Source organism: Schistocerca serialis, chromosome 1, assembly GCF_023864345.2.
Source record: "Schistocerca serialis cubense isolate TAMUIC-IGC-003099 chromosome 1, iqSchSeri2.2, whole genome shotgun sequence".
Taxonomy (NCBI): Eukaryota; Metazoa; Arthropoda; class Insecta; order Orthoptera; family Acrididae; genus Schistocerca; species Schistocerca serialis.
This window is the reverse complement of record NC_064638.1, coordinates 996,996,325-997,017,835: the sequence shown is the minus strand read 5'-3', so window position 1 is coordinate 997,017,835 and position 21,511 is coordinate 996,996,325. Positions and strand designations below refer to the sequence as shown.

Below are 21,511 nucleotides of genomic sequence, written 5' to 3'. Positions count from 1 at the left end.
TCCGAGGTGAAAGAATTTCAACTGCAACTGCTTGCAGGTCAGTATCCAGGGGGAGGGCAGAGGAGTGGTGGTCATTATTGACAAGCACAGCGACTCCGCCTTTGGCCCTTTCTCCAGTCAGGTCATCTTTGCGATATGACATATAGCCCCTTAGTACAGGAGCATCAGATGGTTTTAAATGCGTTTCCTGTAAACACAAGCACAGGGGGCGTTGCCGTGCTAGGAGGTTCAGTTCCTCCACATGTGCCCGGAATCCATTCATGTTCCACTGTATAATGGGAGCCATCTATCAGGGTGGGAGTACCTTCATTCTCACTTTCTGTTGGGGAGGAGAGCCCACAATAGGTGGAGGCTCAGTTTTGGGGCGAGATGATTGCCCCAGTCTGACATCAACCTCCATCGCCTCAGAAGAGGAGTCGAGAGAGACGTCAGAGAGAATGACATCCACATCAGGAAACTGTATAACTGCAGTCTCCTTTAGTGGGCGAGTCTTCACCTTTGTCTTTGGCTTCGATGTTCTGGCCTGAGGTGGCATTGGAGCCAAAACCTCAGAAGCAGTAGGGGGTGTAGCAGTGCTGGGCAGTGCACAAGACTGGACCCGGGAAGGGGCAGGAAGTTCCATGATGTCAGCTACCACGGCCTGGTCAGAAGGCCGGGGGGGAGCAGCAGGCTTCACAGGAACGGCAGCAGCACACATACATTGACAAGCGCAGGTGCTAGTGCTGACAGTAGCAACCTCCGTTTGTGTAGCGGCATCGGTTTTCAAGACTGGTTGTTTGAGAACAGAAGAAAAGGAAGCAGCGAACGTGGGCGGCTGCATGGACTTGTAGATTTTCTTCGCCTCACCATACGGGATGCGTTTTGTAGTTTTTAGTTCCTGGATCTTCCGTTCCTCAAGGAAAACTCTGCATTCCCTACTCCACACAGGGTGATCCCCAGAGCAGTTGACACACTTGGGAGGAGAGGAGCAATCAACTCCCTCATGGGCGGCTTTACCACAATTCCCGCAAGTGGCTTCCCCTCTACAGCCGAGAGTAGTGTGTCCAAAGTGTTGGCATTTAAAACACCGCATGGGGTTGGGGTAATAAGGCCGTACACTGAGACATAGGAAACCTGCCTTCACATGCTCTGGCAATTTGGTGCTGTTAAATGTAAGGATAAATGAGTCAGTCTTTATGAGAGCACCATCCACCCGTTTCATAATGTGTTGCACGTCGACAATTCCTTCCCGGGACCATTCAGCCTTCAGTTCGTCTTGAGGAATGTCAACGAGATCTCTGCAAGTCACAACACCCTTGCTGTAGTTCAAGGTGTTGTGAAATTCAGTCTCTATCGCAAACTCCCCAAGAAATTGTGCCTTCTGAAGGTTCTGGACTTGCTGGAAGCTAGATGTTTGGTGCCATTTCGCAAGCGCTTTACAGATTTTAATGTGCCAGCAATACCTTCTAAGCCCTTCTGTATATAAAATGGCGAAACTTTTTCAAAACTCCCATCTTTTCTTTTAATTATGAAAAACACATTCTGCGAAGCAGCATGCGTTCTGTTACTACTACCTGAATCAGGAGGACTGGCTACACGAGCCCTCTTGTTGGATTGGGTGTTAGAACCCACCAGCGGTCCACCCTTTCCGCTGGCAGGAGAAGAATAAAAGTTCGAGGATTCCATCTCGGTCCCACAAGCAGCTAGGGAACTAGAAGTCCACCTAGACAGAGCCCCGCGTGCCTAGGTAAGCCTTATACAACTGGGGCGCGGCAGGTGCCCCAGAGGTTGCCCACTTGCGACTGTTCCACCCCAACAGCCATGCATCTTATAGGCGCGCAGCACACCGTAAGATTGAGGGGTTTTTATAGAGGTTTACCTTCCTCGCAATCCAGGCGGTCAAGCCAAGATTACCATTCCCCGCAGCACACAACATTCCACCACCGCACCATGCGGTGGTCGCTGAAGAATGTCCGGGGGTTACGGTGACAGGAGACTGGCGGCGCTGACCAGTCCCCAGCTCAGGACCCCGGGGTCGCCACGCCCGTACTCAGCAAATGAATGCTGAGCCCCTGGGGGGAAGAATGTGTGGCCCAATAAGTTGATCGCCTAGCACCCTAACCACACATTCAGTGAGAAACATTGCTGATGTGGTGACTGATGAACAGAATGTGGGTTTATTTCACACTACAAACGTGTATTATGATAGTTAAACAACCCAAGGTGTGTGAATCCTGCTTTGTCTGTAAATAAAATGTTACAAGCGAAATGAGGGTCGACTACAGCCTGCTGTTGCAGCCACAGACAAAACATCACTCTAGGAACAAAGTCCGCATAATTGAGACACTGAACTCGTTGGAGGTAGTAAGAGTACAGTAAATTGCGATGTAAAATTCTCCATACACTACTGTGGCTTAATACAGGCACTTGCGTGGCAATTCTTCTTGCCGAGATTCCTGGAGATGCTGTACTGCTTCCAACACCATATCCTCAACCTCAGGTGAAATGCAAGCAGGCGTACCTCCTGCTCTGCCATGTGCAGAACCCCTGTGTTCTCTCAGGCACTGATGGACCCTTGTAAATGTATGACTTTTGGGGTGTCTTCAGTCAGGATATGTTTCTTGGTACAAGCGTGCAGCCTCCCATGCATTGCCATTAGCCCTGCCATACATGAATTGCATATCCGTTACTGTACGGTTCCATTGTAACTACAACACAGCACACGTCACTCCTCAGACACGACTGATGCCCTTTGAGACTGTGTACTGTATCCATCCTGTACGTTCTGCGGGTACGGTGTGATTCTAACTCCACCTCTTGGCAATGTTCCGTTGTGTAAACAGTGAACATAGGATGGCCTTAAGTGCGCAAGGGGGAAACTGGATGATGTTACAAACAATGCCGTCAGTGGTGGCGTGGAACCAAACGGTCTTGATTATTTCACAAGCGGCTCATTTGCGGACACATGTTCACTGGGACATTTGTGCTTCTATTATCGTTTACTTTCAACCGTGTAAGTTAGCACCATCCTTTTTGATACACCCTATATATACTTCACAATTGCCAAATACGTCCGGCAATTGAATATACATCCTAATCTCCTTCTGCTCCCCCTCTCTCTGTCCATATCCTCCTCCACCCCTCTCTCTGTCTATAACCTCCCCTCCCCCCCTATCTTTCTCCATTTACTCTTCCATTTCTCTCTGCCCATCTCTTCTTTCCCCTCTCTATGTCCACCCCCTCCCCTCTCCGTCCATCTCCTCTTCCACCCTCTCTCTGATCTCGAGCCTTGTTTATTCTTAATGCAAATGAAACCTTGATCAGGAGTTGAATTAGCTTAAAAGGAATGGGAAAATGGTTGGTATCATTGGCACGCATGATGAGAGAGACCTCTCCATCTGCTGGATCTATGTAGGTAGTCGCTTCAATGACAGTATTTTGCACAGTTTTAATGTGTGAATGGGTAAGATTACAACATTTCGAATGATTCAGATTCTTTAGTAAGGTTCTAATCATAAGTCAATAAGCCATACAACTACTTTCCTACTTTCTGTTAAATCCATCTATAAGGAAGGAAACAAAATAGCACATTGTTGTATATACAATTCATGTTTAAAATTATATACAGGATGATTCAGCTGCCTGTTGATGGGTTTTATGCAGCCTGCAATGCCCTCAGAAACCATGCACAAGATTTCTATATTCTCTTGCGTGCTGAGCACAAACTATTAGCCCTAAGGAAAACATGAACAGGACCTTTTTGTGGAAAATTTAATGTAGCTAAATTTTATACTGGGATACGTTTTCACTGGAGTCCATGATTCTTGAGTCATTCAAGAAAACCGCATTTGAAAGTCACCTTTGTATTTTTTCTTGAATGACTCAAAAAACTGTGGCCTGTAGTGAAAACAAATCCCAGTACAATAGTTATCTACATTAAATTTCCTACAAAAAGGCCCTGTTCATTTTTCCTGTGGGAATAAGATTTTGCACATAGCGAGGGAGAGAATATGAAAATCTTGTGCATGGTATTTGAAGTCATTGTGGGCTGCATAAAACTCTTTGGTAGGGGCAGCTGAATCATCCTGTATAAGGAGAAAGATTATATTTGCGAAAAACCATTTGTATAATGGTTTAAATGCCCTGCTATCATAGTTAAGACTGACTGTGAAAATATTAGCGAAACTGACAACATTTTCTTTCTTCAAGTTAGTTTTAACAGAAAACTTGCAAATTCTTGTTTAAAAAATATGTATCCTATGTCAGTATGAATATTTATTACAGCATCATGTAAAAATTCAAAGTAAATTGGTCAAGTACTTTTTGAGATTTTCGCTAACAATGTTCCCACTTTATGTATTACATACAATTACACATCACATATATTACAAAAAGATAGCTGATGTCCATCCAAATGTTTATTAGAGTGTCATGTAAATACTTAATGTACATGGATCACAAGCTTTTCCAGAATTTTGATAGCAAATTTTGCCTTTCTTTATTCTATATATATTTATAAATTATAGCCTATGTCTGTCAAAATGTTTATTAGATTATGGCGTAAAAATTTGAAATAAATTGGTAAGAACTTTTCGATATTTATGTCTTATTACATATATAATGGAAACTCAGGTTCAAATATCAACAATATAAGGAAAAAAATAGATTGCTACTCACAGTAAAGACAACATCCTGAGCTGTTGACAGGCACAATGAAAATACTGTTACACACTCAGCTTTTGGCCAAAGCCTTCTTCAGAAAAGGATAAACTCTCTCTCTCTCTCTCTCTCTCTCTCTCTCTCTCTCTCTCTCTCTCTCACTCAAACAATTCATTCACACAAGCTAGTACATCTCACGCATACGACTGCCATCCCCAGCAGCTTCGACCAGAGTGCAACTGTCACTTTGAACAGAAGCAGCAGTCTGGAGGGGACAGAGAAGAGGAAGGGATAGCAGGGTACACTTGGGGAGAGAGAAGGGCGCTGTCTGGTGGAGCGTGCAGGGACTTGAAGGAGGCATGACAAGATTGCTACCAGGCACAGCATCAGGAGGCTGTGGGACAGGGAGGGGAAAGGGGCAATGGGGAATGGGGAGCAGAAAAGGAGAGAAGCAGGGAAGGGAAAAGACAGGCAGGAACATTGGTAGAGGGTGGCACACAAAGAGTATAAGAAGATGTGAACAGGAAGGGGATGTTAGGACAGAAGGGGTGGAAATTGTTGAGTGGAGGGTGGAGGGATAGTTGGTTACCTTAGCTGAGGCTGGTACGATTATGGGAGTGAAAAATTTGTCATAACAGTAACTTCCGTCTGTGCTATTCAGAAAGGCTGGTGGTGGAGGGGAGGATCCACATGGCCTGGGTTATGAAGCAGCCACTGGAATCAAGCATGTTATGTTCAGCTGCATGTTGTGCCACACAGTGATCCACTTTGCTCTTTGCAACAGTTTGGCAGTAGCCATTCATTCTGGTGGACAGCTGGTTGGTAGTTACTCATTATAAAAAAACTGTGCAATGATTGTAGCCCAGCTGGTATACAACATGGCTGCTTTCACAAGTGGCCCAGCCTCTATTGGGGTAGGAAAAGCCTGTGACAGGACTGGAATAGGAAGCACTGGGTGGATGGATTAGGCAGGCCTTGCTCCTGTGTCTTTCAGAGGGATATGATCCCTGTGGCAAGAGGTTGTGATTGAGAATGGCATAAGGATGGACTAGCATGTTTTGGACGGTTAGCGGGGGTAGGATGTCCTTCATTTCAGAGCATAATGATAAGTAATCAACGCCCTGGCACAGGATGTCCTTCATTTCAGAGCATAATGATAAGTAATCAAAGCCCTGGCAAAGGATATGCTTCAGTTGTTGCAATCCAGGACGACACAGGGGGACAAGGAGGGTGCTCCTTTGTAGCTGATTCTCATGGGTGGTGGGAGAATTTGGGGTGTGTGAGAATATGGCATGGGCAATCTGTTCACAGAATTGGTCTGTGGAATAGTGTCTGTCTGTGAAGGCCGTAGTGAGATCCTCAGCATACTGGGCAAGGGACTACTTGTTGCTGCAGGAGTGCCATCCCCAGGTGACCAGGCTGTGAGGGAGGCTGTGTCGAACAGATGAACAGCTCTTGAAATGCAAGTACTGTTGGTGGAGAATGGCCACCGCAAAACTGTGGAGAAGAGCAATGACTTCTTCACAACCTGGACCATCTGGACCCTTCACTCCACCATCAGCTTTTCTGAACTGCGCAGATGAGAGTTATCTTTATAACACATTCTCTGTTCCTGAAATTATCATGGCCTAAACCTAAGGCAACTTACTGCTCCCACAGTTTGCACCCCTCTGTCCTATCATATCCTTCCTATTCACATCCCTTCACCATCTTTGTGTACCACCCTCTGGCAATGCACCTGCACGTCTTGCTTCTTCCCTGCTTCTCTCCTTTTCCATTCCCCATTTCCTCACTTCCCTCCCCCACAGCCTCTCAACACTGCATCAATCTTATCATGTCTCCTTCTGGGGGGTTGGGTTGTTTGGAGGAAGAGACCAAACTGCGAGGTCATCGGTCTCATCGGATTAGGGAAGCACGGGGAAGCACAGGGAAGGAAGTCGGCCGTGCCCTTTCAAAGGAACCATCCCGGCATTTGCCTGGAGCGATTTAGGGAAATCGCGGAAAACCTAAATTAGGATGGCTGGACGCGGGATTGAACTGTCGTCCTCCTGAATGTGAGTCCAGTGTGTCTCCTTCTGGTCCCTGCACACTCCACCAGACAGTGCTTTTCTCTCCTGCCATCTGTACCCAGATTCTTTTCATTGTGCTTGTCTTGCTTGTCTGCAACTCAACATGTGTAGTGGTGAGTAGCAATATATCTATCTCCTTATACTGTTGTTATTATAAGAACCAGATTTACTAAAAAGACATAGCCTGTGTCCATCTTAACATTTATTAGACTATCATGTAAAAGTCTGAAACAAATCAGTCAATAACTTTTCATTGTTTTTGCTAGCAACATTTTCCCTTTATGTAGTATATGTATAGTATATGTACAGTTAAATACTAGATTTAAAAAAATATGTAGCCTATGCCCTTCCAAACATTTGTTTAAGTTAAACAATAACTTGTCTTTATACAGCAGTATAGATTATAGAAATTAAACTGTTTTTCTCAATTTTTCACAAAAGTGTGTCAGCTGACTTATGCCCATTTAAAAATATACAATTCATATAGATTGAAGGTGAGATGTTTCTACACGAACAGGACATTTCCTGACTTTTATTTCATCACATTGCACTAAAAACTACTCCTAACTACTCTTTGCTTCACTCCATTTCAGTTTTCTACATCTTTCATTGTCTTTCCTGTCTATGTTTTAACCCCCCACTTCTGTTACGTACAATGCACTTAGCTTACTCACTCTTATTAACTCATACACGATGTTCTAGTAGTAATCTCTGTCTTGCATATTACCCTGTCTCCCACCTTTAAGCTCACAGATTTTCAAATCTTGTCTGATGCAGTCCTCAACAATCAGTCTTTCCTTCTCGTCCCGTATGCTAAGTCTCCCCTGACCCGCGGTTCTGGTTGACTTTCCCACAATCTGCCACTTTTCCTAGACTTCTCCGGTCCTTTTCCATCACCTTCTTCCTTCTCCTTCAAACCTTCTGCCAATCACAACAGCCTTTTATGTGTGTGTTCTGTTGCCACTTGGTGAGTAGATTTTTTACCTATACAATTAAATAAAAACAAAGCAATTTTGATGGACATTTTGTGTGTTAGTGCCACTAAGCATGGTATTTTCTTGGTACACAGATTATAATACATTAACTACCAAATACAACACTTTAGCTTCAAAATGATGAAATCCATCGTGGTGTTGAAAAGAGTTTGGTGTTTTTAACTTGTGCTACATGTAGTCAAACAACAAAACACTGAATTTGTGTTCGAGTAACACAAAAGTGTCTTAACAACTGTGAAGACACGAATGTACAGTAGAGAAGGTTTGAAAACTGTTGTAATCGATCACTGTACTTTTAATCGAATGAACTCATAACAACAACAAAACAAAAAAGTAAAACATATTTTTTACTGAAACTTCCTGGCAGATTAAAACTGTGTGCCCGACCGAGACTCGAACTCGGGACCTTTGCCTTTCGCGGGCAAGTGCTCTACCAACTGAGCTACCGAAGCACGACTCACGCCCGGTACTCACAGCTTTACTTCTGCCAGTACCTCGTCTCCTACCTTCCAAACTTTACAGAAGCTCTCCTGCGAACCTGCAGAACTAGCACTCCTGAAAGAAAGGATATTGCGGAGACATGGCTTAGCCACAGCCTTGGGGATGTTTCCAGAATGAGATTTTCACTCTGCAGCGGAGTGTGCGCTGATATGAAACTTCCTGGCAGATTAAAACTGTGTGCCCGACCGAGACTCGAACTCGGGACCTTTGCCTTTCGCGGGCAAGTGCTCTACCAACTGAGCTACCGAAGCACGACTCACGCCCGGTACTCACAGCTTTACTTCTGCCAGTAACTCGTCTCCTACCTTCCAAACTTTACAGAAGCTCTCCTGCGAACCTAGCAGAACTAGCACTCCTGAAAGAAAGGATATTGCGGAGACATGGCTTAGCCAAAGCCTTGGGGATGTTTCCAGAATGAGATTTTCACTCTGCAGCGGAGTGTGCGCAGAAGTAAAGCTGTGAGTACCGGGCGTGAGTCGTGCTTTGGTAGCTCAGTTGGTAGAGCACTTGCCCGCGAAAGGCAAAGGTCCCGAGTTCGAGTCTCGGTCGGGCACACAGTTTTAATCTGCCAGGAAGTTTCATATCAGCGCACACTCCGCTGCAGAGTGAAAATCTCATATTTTTTACTTTTTACACTTTGTAAATTTTAACTGCCATTACAATACTTACAGCTGTACGTGTGTGTGTGTGTGTGTGTGTGTGTGTGTGTGTGTGTGTGTGTGTGTGTGTGTGTGTGTGTGTGCGCGCGCGCGCGCACGCGCGTCACATTTTAAAAACTATTTAGTGCTACATATGAAGAGAGATTTGTGACGCATACATACCCACACACTCTACAAAAATATGCATCACTTACTACATAACAGGATAATGCATGCATTTTGTAGTATGTCACGGAACTGCTATTGACAAACAGCTTCTATGTCCTTGCTTAATGTATTTAGCAGCACAAGTGCCTTTTGCTTCCTTAGATGTAAACACAATCATTATAAAAATGTGGGAAACAGCACTCAAAAAATATGTCTAAAGTGTGACATTTAACAAAGGATCAATGTCTACCAGAAGAGAGAGCTATGGACATCTGTCCACAGTACTGCTGCATAAAATATATGGAGGCTTACTTAAGGTTATGCCAGTGGTAAAAGTGGTCTCTCATTTTCATTAGTTTGCGTGGTAGTTAAAATATTCACAATACTGTCTTCTGCATAAACACTACAATAATCATTACAAAATAAAGCAGTCTCTCATTGTTGTTAGTTCATATGGTACTTAAAGTATGACTACAGTTGCCCAAGAACTTTATGTTCAACAAATCTGTTAAAACTGTTAAAATAGCTTACAATAACATTATTAATACAATCAATTATATTCATTACTGCATAAAATTTACCATACCTTTGTTACAACTCTGCTATGTCAGTGAGGAAAATGCCTCTCATTCTACTAATATGGTATTTTAAAATTCATAATACTGTCACTAATGTAGTAAAATATAATAGCCATTATAACATAAAACATGAAGTTGTTTTTTAACATTGTCAGATGTCATAATGGTAAAACTAGTCTATCATTTTCATTGGTTCATATGGTATTCAAACCAATGTTATTCACTTTAAGACAGGCTGTCTAAATACAGAAAGTAGTGTGTACTACGAGATTCTGTCAAAGAGCTGTTTGGGATAACATTTTTGGTTTTACATATTGCGACAGGCTTTCATGGAAGCAGCACATTGATCATGTCTGAAAAAAAAGTCCTGTGTTAAAAAAAAAGTATTCCATAATTTGAGAGGTGGTGATATGGACTAAAAAATGTCCACCAAACTTGCACTCTAAAATGCACACCTTACAAGCTGTGAGCACTTCTTTTGCAAAAGGGACGTGTTTCACAGTAGTGAAGACAGACACGTGCTCATAGCTCTTATGGCATGCTTTTTATAGCCCATGTTTGCTGCATTCCCCCCCCCTCTCCCCATACTACCACCTCGCCACATATGGAACACTTTTTTTTACATCCTCTATACATTAAAGAGAGTATCACCATACCTTATTCTGAAACCAAAAGGAATGCATTCTTTGTATTAGTTTAACCTTTCTTATGTTATGAAGTAGTACTGTTGGGCAGTTCCTGCCAAACTAATACAGAAAGGGGTTTCAAATTGCAGAAGAGAGCACCGAGGATCACAGCAAAAGTGAAATTATGGGCATACTGTAATAGCCTATTTACTAGTTTTAACACTCTCACTACCTATGTCACGTATATTATGTTTGTGAAAGAAGACAATAAGGGCACCATTAGGAATATGCAAATTCCCCAGCCATGATACAAGGCTTAAAATACGTTTTCATGTGATTAACAGAAGATTAATGTTAGCAGCAAAATACCCTTATGTCAAAGGAACTATTTTTTCAATATAATGGAAGGAAACATTCCACGTGGGAAAAATTATATATAAAAACAAAGATGAGGTGACTTACCGAACAAAAGCGCTGGCAGGTCGATAGACACACAAACAAACACAAACATGCACACAAAATTCAAGCTTTCGCAACAAACTGTTGCCTCATCAGGAAAGAGGGAAGGAGAGGGGAAGACGAAAGGAAGTGGGTTTTAAGGGAGAGGGTAAGGAGTCATTCCAATCCCGGGAGCGGAAAGACTTACCTTAGGGGGAAAAAAGGACAGGTATACACTCGCACACACGCACATATCCATCCACACATACAGACACAAGCAGACATATTTAAATATGTCTGCTTGTGTCTGTATGTGTGGATGGATATGTGCGTGTGTGCGAGTGTATACCTGTCCTTTTTTCCCCCTAAGGTAAGTCTTTCCGCTCCCGGGATTGGAATGACTCCTTACCCTCTCCCTTAAAACCCACTTCCTTTCGTCTTCCCCTCTCCTTCCCTCTTTCCTGATGAGGCAACAGTTTGTTGCGAAAGCTTGAATTTTGTGTGTATGTTTGTGTTTGTTTGTGTGTCTATCGACCTGCCAGCGCTTTTGTTCGGTAAGTCACCTCATCTTTGTTTTTATATATAAGAACTATTTTTTCATAATTTTCTATCAAAGATGTTAATGGAATATTTTTTAAAGGGAGCTTGAGCAGTGGCTTATCCTTAAATGCTTGTATAACTGGGAACTAGCATTAATTACAATGTAAGTGACAATCCTGTCCTAGCAATAAACGTGGTACTAAATTGCATATGAAAACAAATGTTGTAATGTGGACTGCACTACTGTCTTAAACAGACTTATTTTATGTCTGTCAAACTTTTATTATTTCAAACTGCCAGCTTTCCAGCAGTGTCACACATCTTCAAACCTGTTACACAATATAAAAATAAATGACAATAGGGTTCTAATCCCGTGTTCACAGTACTGCAGAGCTAAAGAATCTCTATTTGATTACAATACAAATGTTGTATAACAAACCATTTCCTGTATTTACAGCGTAAACAGTTTCATCAAAAGTATCAGTTTCACTGTCATATACAAAGCTAAAATGGTATTCTGTTGCTTTACATTACAGCTTAAAAAAGAAGAAGAAGAAGAAGAAGAAGAAGAAAGAAAAACAAATGTGTCCTGGTAATGAATGCCCTCTATATGTACTATGTAAGAAAGCAAAATTTAAAAAAATTGTTACTGTGACATAAAAATGGCGAGTGGCAGAGAAAACTGCCAAATTTTTACGAGAGAATGTAGTTGTAACATATCAGAATGAAGGGCAAATTGCATGCAGATAAAGGCATAAACCTCCAGTTTGGCAAAAAAGAACCAATACAATAACTCCGACGTGTATAAAATGAAATATGCAGAGAGTAATAAAAATTAGACTGATGTGACAAAAGTCATGGGACAGCAATATGCACATATTCAGAAGGCGGTAGTATCACGTACACATGGTATAGAAGGGCAGTGCATTGATGGAGCTGTCATTTGTACTTAGGTAATTCATTTGAAAAGATTTCCAACTTAATTATGGCTGTATGATGGGAACTGAACAAGCTTTGAACACAGTATGGTAGTTGGAGCTAGACACATAGGACATTTCATTTTGGAAATTGTTAGAGAATTCAATATTCTGGGATACAAGGTGTCAAGAGTGTGCCACTAATACCACATTTCAAGCATTACCTCCTACCACAGATAATGCAGTGGTCAAAGGCCTTCACTTAACAAGCAAGAGCGTGGAGTTGTCAGTGCTAACAGATAAGCAATACTGCATGAAATAACCACAGAAATCAATGCGAGACATACAGTGAATGTATCCATTAGGACAGTATAGTGAAATTTGGCATTAATGGGCTGGGGCAGCAGATGACCGATGCAAGTGCCTTTCTAACAGCACAACATTGCCTGCAGCGCCTCTTGTGGACTCGTGACGATATCGGTTGGACCCTACATGACTGGAAATTGGTAGCCTGGGCAGACAAGTCCCAATATCAGTTGGTAAGAGCCGATGGTAGAGTTCGAGTATGGCACAGACCCAATGAAGGTATGGACCAAAGTTGCCAACAAGGCAGTGTGCAAGCTGGTGATGGCTCCATAATGATGAGGGCTGTGTTTACATGGAATGGACTGGATCCTCTGGATGTCAGCCACTTGGAGAACATTTGCAGCCATTCAAAGATGTCATGTTCTCAAACAATGATGGAATTTTTAAAGATAACAATACACCATGTCATCGAACCACAGTCATTCACAACTGGTTTGAAGAAAATACTGGACAATTTGAGCGAATGGTTTGGCCACCCAGACCGCCCGACATGAATCCCATCAAACATTAATGAGACATAATCAACAAGTCAGTTGTGCACAAAATCCTGCACCGCCAATACTACTCAATTATGGATGGCTATAGAGGCAGCATGGCTCAACACTTCTGCAGGGGACTTCCAACAACTTGTTGAGTCGATGTCACTTCAAGTTGCTGTGCTATTCCAGGCAAAAGGAGGTGCGACACAATTTTGGGAAATATCCCATGACTTTTGTCACCTCAGTGTATATGTAGGCCAAACTGGGCAAAATTCAGAGGGGTAGTATCAAGAACATTGTGGGCACAATAATATGATGGCATTTGGGGCACACATAAGACACAGTAACCAAGAACTTTGTACAACAAGAGGACACATGAGAATACTGCACAGAGCTCTAAAGAGTTTTCATTTGGATTTGCAAGAGGAACTTGAGATTTATGCCCACCAGCTAAAAACTCCACAAGAACCACTGAACAAGCAAAGTGATTTTGCACTTAGTAATTATTTTGAAATTTTAAAAGACATGTTCTAGCCTTTATTAGCACTTCATGTTGGGATGGAACAAATCACTTTACCACAAGTCAGCTGTGGTGGCCCACTGTTTACTGGAAGCATTGAGTTTGCATGATGGAGGAAAGCTCAATGTGGTGCTACTTTCGGCGTGACACTTTGGGAGCTTCCTCTATGATTGTTTAATGGAAAAGAAGAAAGGACACAGTCTCCAAAGTTTTTTAACTGTTTATTTTTAATGAAATGTATTTATCAGTCTATGAAATGTAATGTTTTATGCTTGATGGTCTTGAATGTTTTGCATATAAATTATCTCAAGAGTATTTTTAAATCCATTAGTACATGTACAGGGCATTCATTAACAGTATAGCCTTTTTACATCAATCAGGTTTCTTTCAAAATTTTAGTATAGAGTGACAGCATACTCAATTTGCTTATGTATACGATGATGAAACATGGGATTTAACCCTTTGGATTCACTGTCGGGGTACATCCGACATTACAATTTTCTGCTACGACTCCGATGTCAGACAATGTCTGATGCATTTACTGTATAGTGCTATAAATGAGAGTTGGGGAGAATGCAGTGAGTAGAAAAATTGTATTGGAAAGGGTTGACCTCTATAATAATTTTATGGCACATGAGAGCATATACATTTGTATCTACAACGTAGGAAGTAATTTGCTGTATCAACAATGCAGTAGTGTAGGGGTGGCAGTTAGTACTGCGTGCCAGCGTCATTTCTATTCGAGCTCTCTCATGAATTTTCACCGACTATTGTCTTGGCCTGGCACACTCTTGATTTAATGTTAGAATTACCCTCTGTAGTATACTCCTTGTAAATAATTGTATGAAAGTGAAGCAGCTGTGTAATGGCACATGGTATGGAATTGTGTTATAAGAAAGTATTAATAACAATAAAAAATGTAGTTGTATTGCAGCACTTCTATTTTAATCAGCTGATGAGACCTCAAAATTCAAGTGACAGATGCCACAAATCATCTTGTTGTGGCACCATGAACATTGTCTACATATCTGGAAGGAGAAGGGGGTGTTACAAACTGATAATTCCATTAAGACTGGTTATTCTGTACTTACAAGAAATAGTATGTTGCACAACGTTTGTACTGTAATCAGATAGAGATTTTTTAGCCCTGCAATATTGTAAGAAAAGGACTAGAGCCAATCTATCATTTATTTTTATATTGTTTATCAGGTCTGAACATGAGTGACACTGCCCAAATCCTACCAGTTTGAAATATTAAAAACAGTCATTGACAGACGGCAATTAAGTCTATCTTCTTCAAATAAGAATTGGGGTACCTCCGTGCAACAAGTAAGTCCAATTTGATGACTTATTATCTTAGTATATGAACTAAATAATTATGCAAAAGTGTAAAAAGGCTTCCCTGCATGCACAAATGATGATTTAATCGTACACTGTTGACGTTGCTCAGCCTATAAAATTATGTGTTATGATCAGAAAATAAAATATGTGTACATACCAACATTGCTGGTGCTCGGAACATGTAACTGAAAGGGTAGTAGATAAGGTTGAGGAAAGTAGCTGCATACAAATCAGCATATCGCACAACTTGAGAAGAGAAAAAAGTCTGTCTTGATCCACTGCGAAAAACGCTGCCCATCATTCCATAAGCCAGGTCCATCTTATGTGTTACATCTCGAATAGCAAGCCGTATTTTTGATATATCTGGTTTCTCTTTTGTACTGCTGTCTAGATTCCTAAACAACATTCACCCATATTTTAGAAACATGTAACACTATTCTGTACAACAGCAGTATCTATTATTTTGTTCTGTAAAACCTCACAATCAATCACACCTACTTGTACATTTCTCCTAGCATAACATCTAGTGCCTGCAGTTCAGCAAAAAGCTGACATTTGTCCGTCCATACATGGAGTTCCTGGACTAATTCTGGAACAATAAGAAATGTTCGCCACCCGCGAATCTTTTTTGACTTCAGAATATCACCAAATATGTGATCTCCTATGTATAGCACATCTTTGCCTTTTGCACCAAGAAGTTCTGTGAACACATCACAGTTGCCTGAAACATAAGAAATATTTATGTACACTGACCCATAACACTAAATTGAAACTATATTCTCCAATTTTCAATACAATCTAGAAAGTCCTGAGTGAAATAAAAGGCACAAAAACAAGACTGAAATTATTGCTAAGCTTTTGGACAATAACTATTTTAATCCAACCACTACATCGAATAAACAAACAAGTCATTTTAGTGTACATTGTGGATGTAGTTTTGCATTTTTAAGCAAGCAGACTGCTGTTGTTGTGCTTGCCACATGGCATGTGCTGCTAACATGTTGTGTGGAAGAGTGTGATTACTAATATGATCATACATGTTTGAATTCAGACTGCTTGGAACTAAGTTCCAGCATGTCACACCTTAATGTTGTAGATTAGGATATAACATTCCTCAATGCTCGACAATGATTACTTGTTGACACTGCAATTGTAATCAATATTCTTGACAGCCATTTGGAGAATGACTTCATTCAGTAATTATATTAAGTCTGTGGACACAATGCTCATCAAAATTCCAATTTCAATTGTTGCCAATAAGTTAAAGGGGTTAAGTTTATTTTTACTCTTCCTTGCAGGTTGCAACGAGATGGGACTCCACTAACTATATTCATCAATGTTTCAAGAAACTGGGGGATGCTGCAAAAACAACTATAGCACTGAAATGCAAAGACTTTCCAGTTGTATCAGAGAAGTAGTCTAAACCACACAAAGAAGTGAGTGATGTGTTGAAACCATGTAAAGGATTAACTGTCAAGGTGGTGAACAGTATGTGACAGATAGTCATATTATGGTTCTCACTTATGGTCTCGTATATGTTTGCAAGAAATTATAAATTAAAATTTATCTGAGGTGATGTAGAATGTGGTCAGTCTGTTACACAAATAACTGATTACATGAATGAAAGACACTTATATAACAAACAGTTGCAGTGCCCAGTTGTTGGACCTCAGGTTTAAGTTACTGGCATTTAGTGTTGACACTGCTGTCCATTCAATCAAACCGCATTGGAGGAATTAATGTTAAAAGTGTGGAGCCAGAATACCTGGATCAGAATAAGAAAATGATTTACAGTTAGTAGTTTACAAAAGGGCTACCATAACAACCACCAACAGGAGAAAAAACTCAGTTGCACCTTCTCTTTTATTTACAAATGGGTATTACTCCGTGGACAGCAACTGGGCCCATTAACAAACTGTTGTGACTCATCTTCGACATGCACTTTGTTTCTTCGTGTTAATTTTTTCTAATAATGTACAACAGAATGTATGCAGCTGATAGAAAAAGTGATAAGACTATCACAACCCACCAAGGCAAACTCAGTACCTTAAGTTAGCAAAAAATATTCTGAGAGGTTCAGTACTGGATTCGACAGCTGGTGTCACGGTCATATTGAGCACACGGGTAATAGTGAACTGCCTATGTCACCCCTTGTTGAGTCTTTCACTTACTTTGTTATTCTGATTCAGGTATAAACATAACAGAACCAAGTCACCACCAACATCCTGTGCAAAAATCTCGTCAAGTGCCACTAATCAGTCAGCCCATGACATCCAAGCGGAAACAGCAAAAAATGTGCAGTCACACTCCAAATCAGTACCACTGGAAACTGTGACAAGATCTTCAACACGAAAATGCAGACCTCCAGCCTAGAGCCAGGATTTTTTATGCGCAAGAACACCAGTAGCTCCCTGCTAGCAGCAAACCGAAGGAAAACAGATGCAAAACCGAAACTACAAGAAAACCCGGTGAGTGGTGTCAAAAATCATTCCATTGGAAAACAGTCACTATTATCCTTTAAAATATTACACCATAATGCGCAGTCAATGTTTAATAAGTTCCTAGAAATAGATCTCTTCCAAAAAAACAAAGTCACACTTAGATGTTCTCTGTATTACTGAACACTGGTTAACAGAAGACAAAATTTAAAAAAAACACCACTTGGCGAATTTACTCTAGCTGGTTAGTAAGGGAGGTCGTACAGCAATCTATGTAAAAAAAAATTTAAGCTACAAAAGCCTCACAGAGTACAATAATATGCAAATAGAAACAGACTTTGAATTCTTCTTAATTATCTTAACACACTATAACCTATTGATACTGAATGTATATAGAGCCCCTGATGGGAACATCCAAAGCTTCAATCACTCCCTTGAAGCACTACTCACAAAAATTACTCACTAAACAAAAATCTATTAATAAGTGGAGATTTTAATATTGACTTCCTCACACCTGGAAAAAACAAAGCTGAATTGTTGAATACTACAAATTCATTCAACCTATCCCCAACTGTAAACACACCAACCAGGATCACAAAAAATTCAAAAACAGCTCTAGATCAGATTTTCATAAATGCAGACAAACTACACCACTCAATCAAAGTCATCACCACAGGTTACAGTGACCATGAAGCCCAAATACTAACGGTGAATTTAAATTACATAAGACAATATCCCACAAAAACTAAAATGCAAAGGCAATTTAATGATGATAATATAAGGCTTTTTAACTATCTGTTAAGGGCTGAAAACTGGGCAGAGTTCTATAAAGAAAATGATGTAAACTACATATTTAATTCCTTCCATGAAACATTTCTCCACCACTTCAATACTGCAGTTCCACTGAAATCCAGGAAAATAGGAAACAAATACACAAACTCATGAATAACAAATGGGATAAGGACCTCCATCCAAAAAAAAAAAAAACGTGACTTAAAAAATCACATGAAACATGATGAAGTCGAAAGTCGATGATCAGTTTAGGTCATATTGTAAGACCTATTTTGAAATCTACAGAAAAGTAATCCAACAAGCAAAAAAATTATACAATGATAAATTTATAAAGGAATCCAACAATAAAATGAAAGGCTTGTGGACAGTTGTAAAAAATGAAACAAACATTAAGCAGCATGTTATAAACAAAACATTAAAACTAAACCTAAATGATGAAGTCACATCAGACCCCGACAAAATAGTAAATGGTTTTAATGACTATTTTAGCAAAATAGCAGGAAACCTGATAAAGAAAAACTGCCACAGACCAAATACTCAACACCAAACACTATTGAAAACCATACCAGTACAGGCATCAATGTTTTTTCACAAAGTCTCCAATACTGAAGTACTTACAACTATAAAAGGACTAAAGAATAAGTACTCTAGTGGCAATGACAACATTCCCAATTTAATTGTGAAGAAATGTGGAGAATCCATTGTAGAACCCCTAACCCACATAATAAATACATCCTTTACAAATGGAGCTTTCCCTGACCTACTAAAGACTTCTAAAATCACCCCACTTCACAAAAAGGACCCTAAAAATGATGTAGCCAATTACAGGCCCATGGTACGACTCAGCTCATTCTCAAAAATATTTGAAAAATTATTTTACACCAGATGTGGACTCTGACCACAATCTATTGGTTATGAACTGTAGATTAAAACTGAAGAAACTGCAAAAAGGTGGGAATTTAAGGAGATGGGACCCGGATAAACTGACTAAACCAGAGGTTGTACAGAGTTTCAGGGAGAGCATAAGGGAACAATTGACAGGAATGGGGGAAAGAAATACAGTAGAAGAAGAATGGGTAGCTTTGAGGGATAAAGTAGTGAAGGCAGCAGAGGATCAGGTAGGTAAAAAGACGAGGGCTAGTAGAAATCCTTGGGTAACAGAAGAAATATTGAATTTAATTGATGAAAGGAGAAAATATAAAAATGCAGTAAATGAAGCAGGCAAAAAGGAATACAAACGTCTCAAAAATGAGATCGACAGGAAGTGCAAGATGGCTAAGCAGGGATGGCTAGAGGACAAATGTAAGGATGTAGAGGCTTATCTCACGAGGGGTAAGACAGATACTGCCTACAGGAAAATTAAAGAGACCTTTGGAGATAAGAGAACCACTTGTATGAATATCAAGAGCTCAGATGGAAACCCAGTTCTAAGCAAAGAAGGGAAAGCAGAAAGGTGGAAGGAGTATGTAGAGGGTCTATACAAGGGCAATGTATTTGAGGACAATATTATGTAAATGGAAGAGGATGTAGATGAAGATGAAATGGGAGATATGATACTGCGTGAAGAGTTTGACAGAGCACTGAAAGAGTTGAGTCAAAACAAGGCCCCAGGAGTAGATAACATTCCATTAGAACTACTGACAGCCTTGGGAGAGCCAGTCCTGACAAAACTCTACCATCTGGTGAGCAAGATGTATGAGACAGGCGAAATACCCTCAGACTTCAAGAAGAATATAATAATTCCAATCCCAAAGTAAGCAGGTGCTGACAGATGTGAAAATTACCGAACAATCAGTTTAATAAGTCACAGCTGCAAAATACTAACGCGAATTCTTTACAGACGAATGGAAAAACTAGTAGAAACCGACCTCAGGGAAGGTCAGTTTGGATTCAGCAGAAATATTGGAACACGTGAGGCAATACTGACCCTAAGACTTATCTTGGAAGCTAGATTAAGGAAAGGCAAACCTACGTTTCTAGCATTTGTAGACTTAGAGAAAGCTTTTGACAATGTTAACTGGAATACTCTCTTTCAAATTCTGAATGTGGCAGGGGTAAAATACAGGGAACGAAAGGCTATTTACAATTTGTACAGAAACCAAATGGCAGTTATAAGAGTTGAGGGACATGAAAGGGAAGCAGTGGTTGGGAAGGGAGTGACACAGGGTTGTAGCCTCTCCCTGATGTTATTCAATCTGTATATTGAGCAAGCAGTGAAGGAAACAAAAGAAAAATTCGGAGTAGATGGAGAAGAAATAAAAACCTTGAAGTTCGCCGATGACATTGTAATTCTGTCAGAGACAGCAAAGGACTTGGAAGAGCAGTTGAATGGAATGGATAGCGTCTTGAAAGGAGGATATAAGATGAACATCAAGAAAAGCAAAACAAGGATAATGGAATGTAGTCGAATTAAGTCAGGAGATACTGAGGTTATTAGATTAGGAAATGAGGCACTTAAAGTAGTAAAGGAGTTTTGCTATTTGGGGAGCAAAATAACTGATGATGGTCGAAGTAGAGAGGATATAAAATGTAGACTGGCAATGGCAAGGAAAGTGTTTCTGAAGAAGAGAAGTCTGTTAACACCGAGTATAGATTCAAGTGTCAGGAAGTCATTTCTGAAAGTATTTGTATGGAGTATAGCCATGTATGGAAGTGAAACATGGACGATAAATAGTTTGGAAAGGAAGAGTAGAAGCTTTCGAAATGTGGTGCTACAGAAGAATGCTGAAAATTAGATGGGTAGATCATGTAACTAATGAGGAGGTACTGAATAGGATTGGGGAGAGGAGAAATTTGTGGCACAACTTGACTAGAAGAAGGGATTGATTGGTAGGACATGTTCTGAGGCATCAAGGGATCACAAATTTAGCATTGGAGGGCAGCGTGGGGGGTAAAAATCGTAGAGGGAGACCAAGAGATGAATACATCAAGCAGATTCAGAAGGATGTAGGTTGCAGTAGGTACTGGGAGATGAAGAAGCTTGCACAGGATAGTGTAGCATGGAGAGCTGCATCAAACCAGTCTCAGGACTGAAGACCACAACAACAAGAACAACGACATTTTACACCAGATTGGAAGACTTTACTAATAAACTATCCTTATTAACAAAACACCAACATGGTTTTAGAAAACAAAAGACGACTACCACCGCTATTTATGAGTATCTCAACAAAACCTTAAAAGCACGGGATAATAAGGAAATCTTTACTGGTATCTTTTTAGATTTATCCAAAGCCTTTGATGTAATTGACCATACCATACTCCTTAAGAAGCTAGCTAATAAAGGTACAAGAGGAATTGCAAACAAATGGTTAGAATCTTACCTGTCAAACAGATCACAAAAAGTTGAAATTAAATTTGAAAAAAAGAATACAACCACCCATCAATGTACTGTCCTCTCCTCTGACACAATGCCTATTAGATGTGGTGTGCCACAAGGCTCAATCCTGGGACCAACACTGTTTCTG

At 40.6% G+C, this 21,511-nt stretch overlaps 1 protein-coding gene across 3 annotated transcripts in view; it reads right to left on the bottom strand.

Moving 5' to 3' along the window:
- LOC126413160 (cytosolic purine 5'-nucleotidase) overlaps positions 1-21,511 on the bottom strand; it is a 465,386-nt gene that overhangs the window by 35,989 nt on the left and 407,886 nt on the right. For all 3 annotated transcript variants that reach the window (XM_050083065.1, XM_050083058.1, XM_050083072.1), the window contains exons 9-10: positions 15,313-15,535; positions 14,972-15,209 (exon numbers count right to left, since the gene is read on the bottom strand). In XM_050083065.1, the coding sequence (XP_049939022.1) occupies positions 14,972-15,209; positions 15,313-15,535 (461 nt within the window). The remainder of the gene's footprint in view (positions 1-14,971; positions 15,210-15,312; positions 15,536-21,511) is intronic.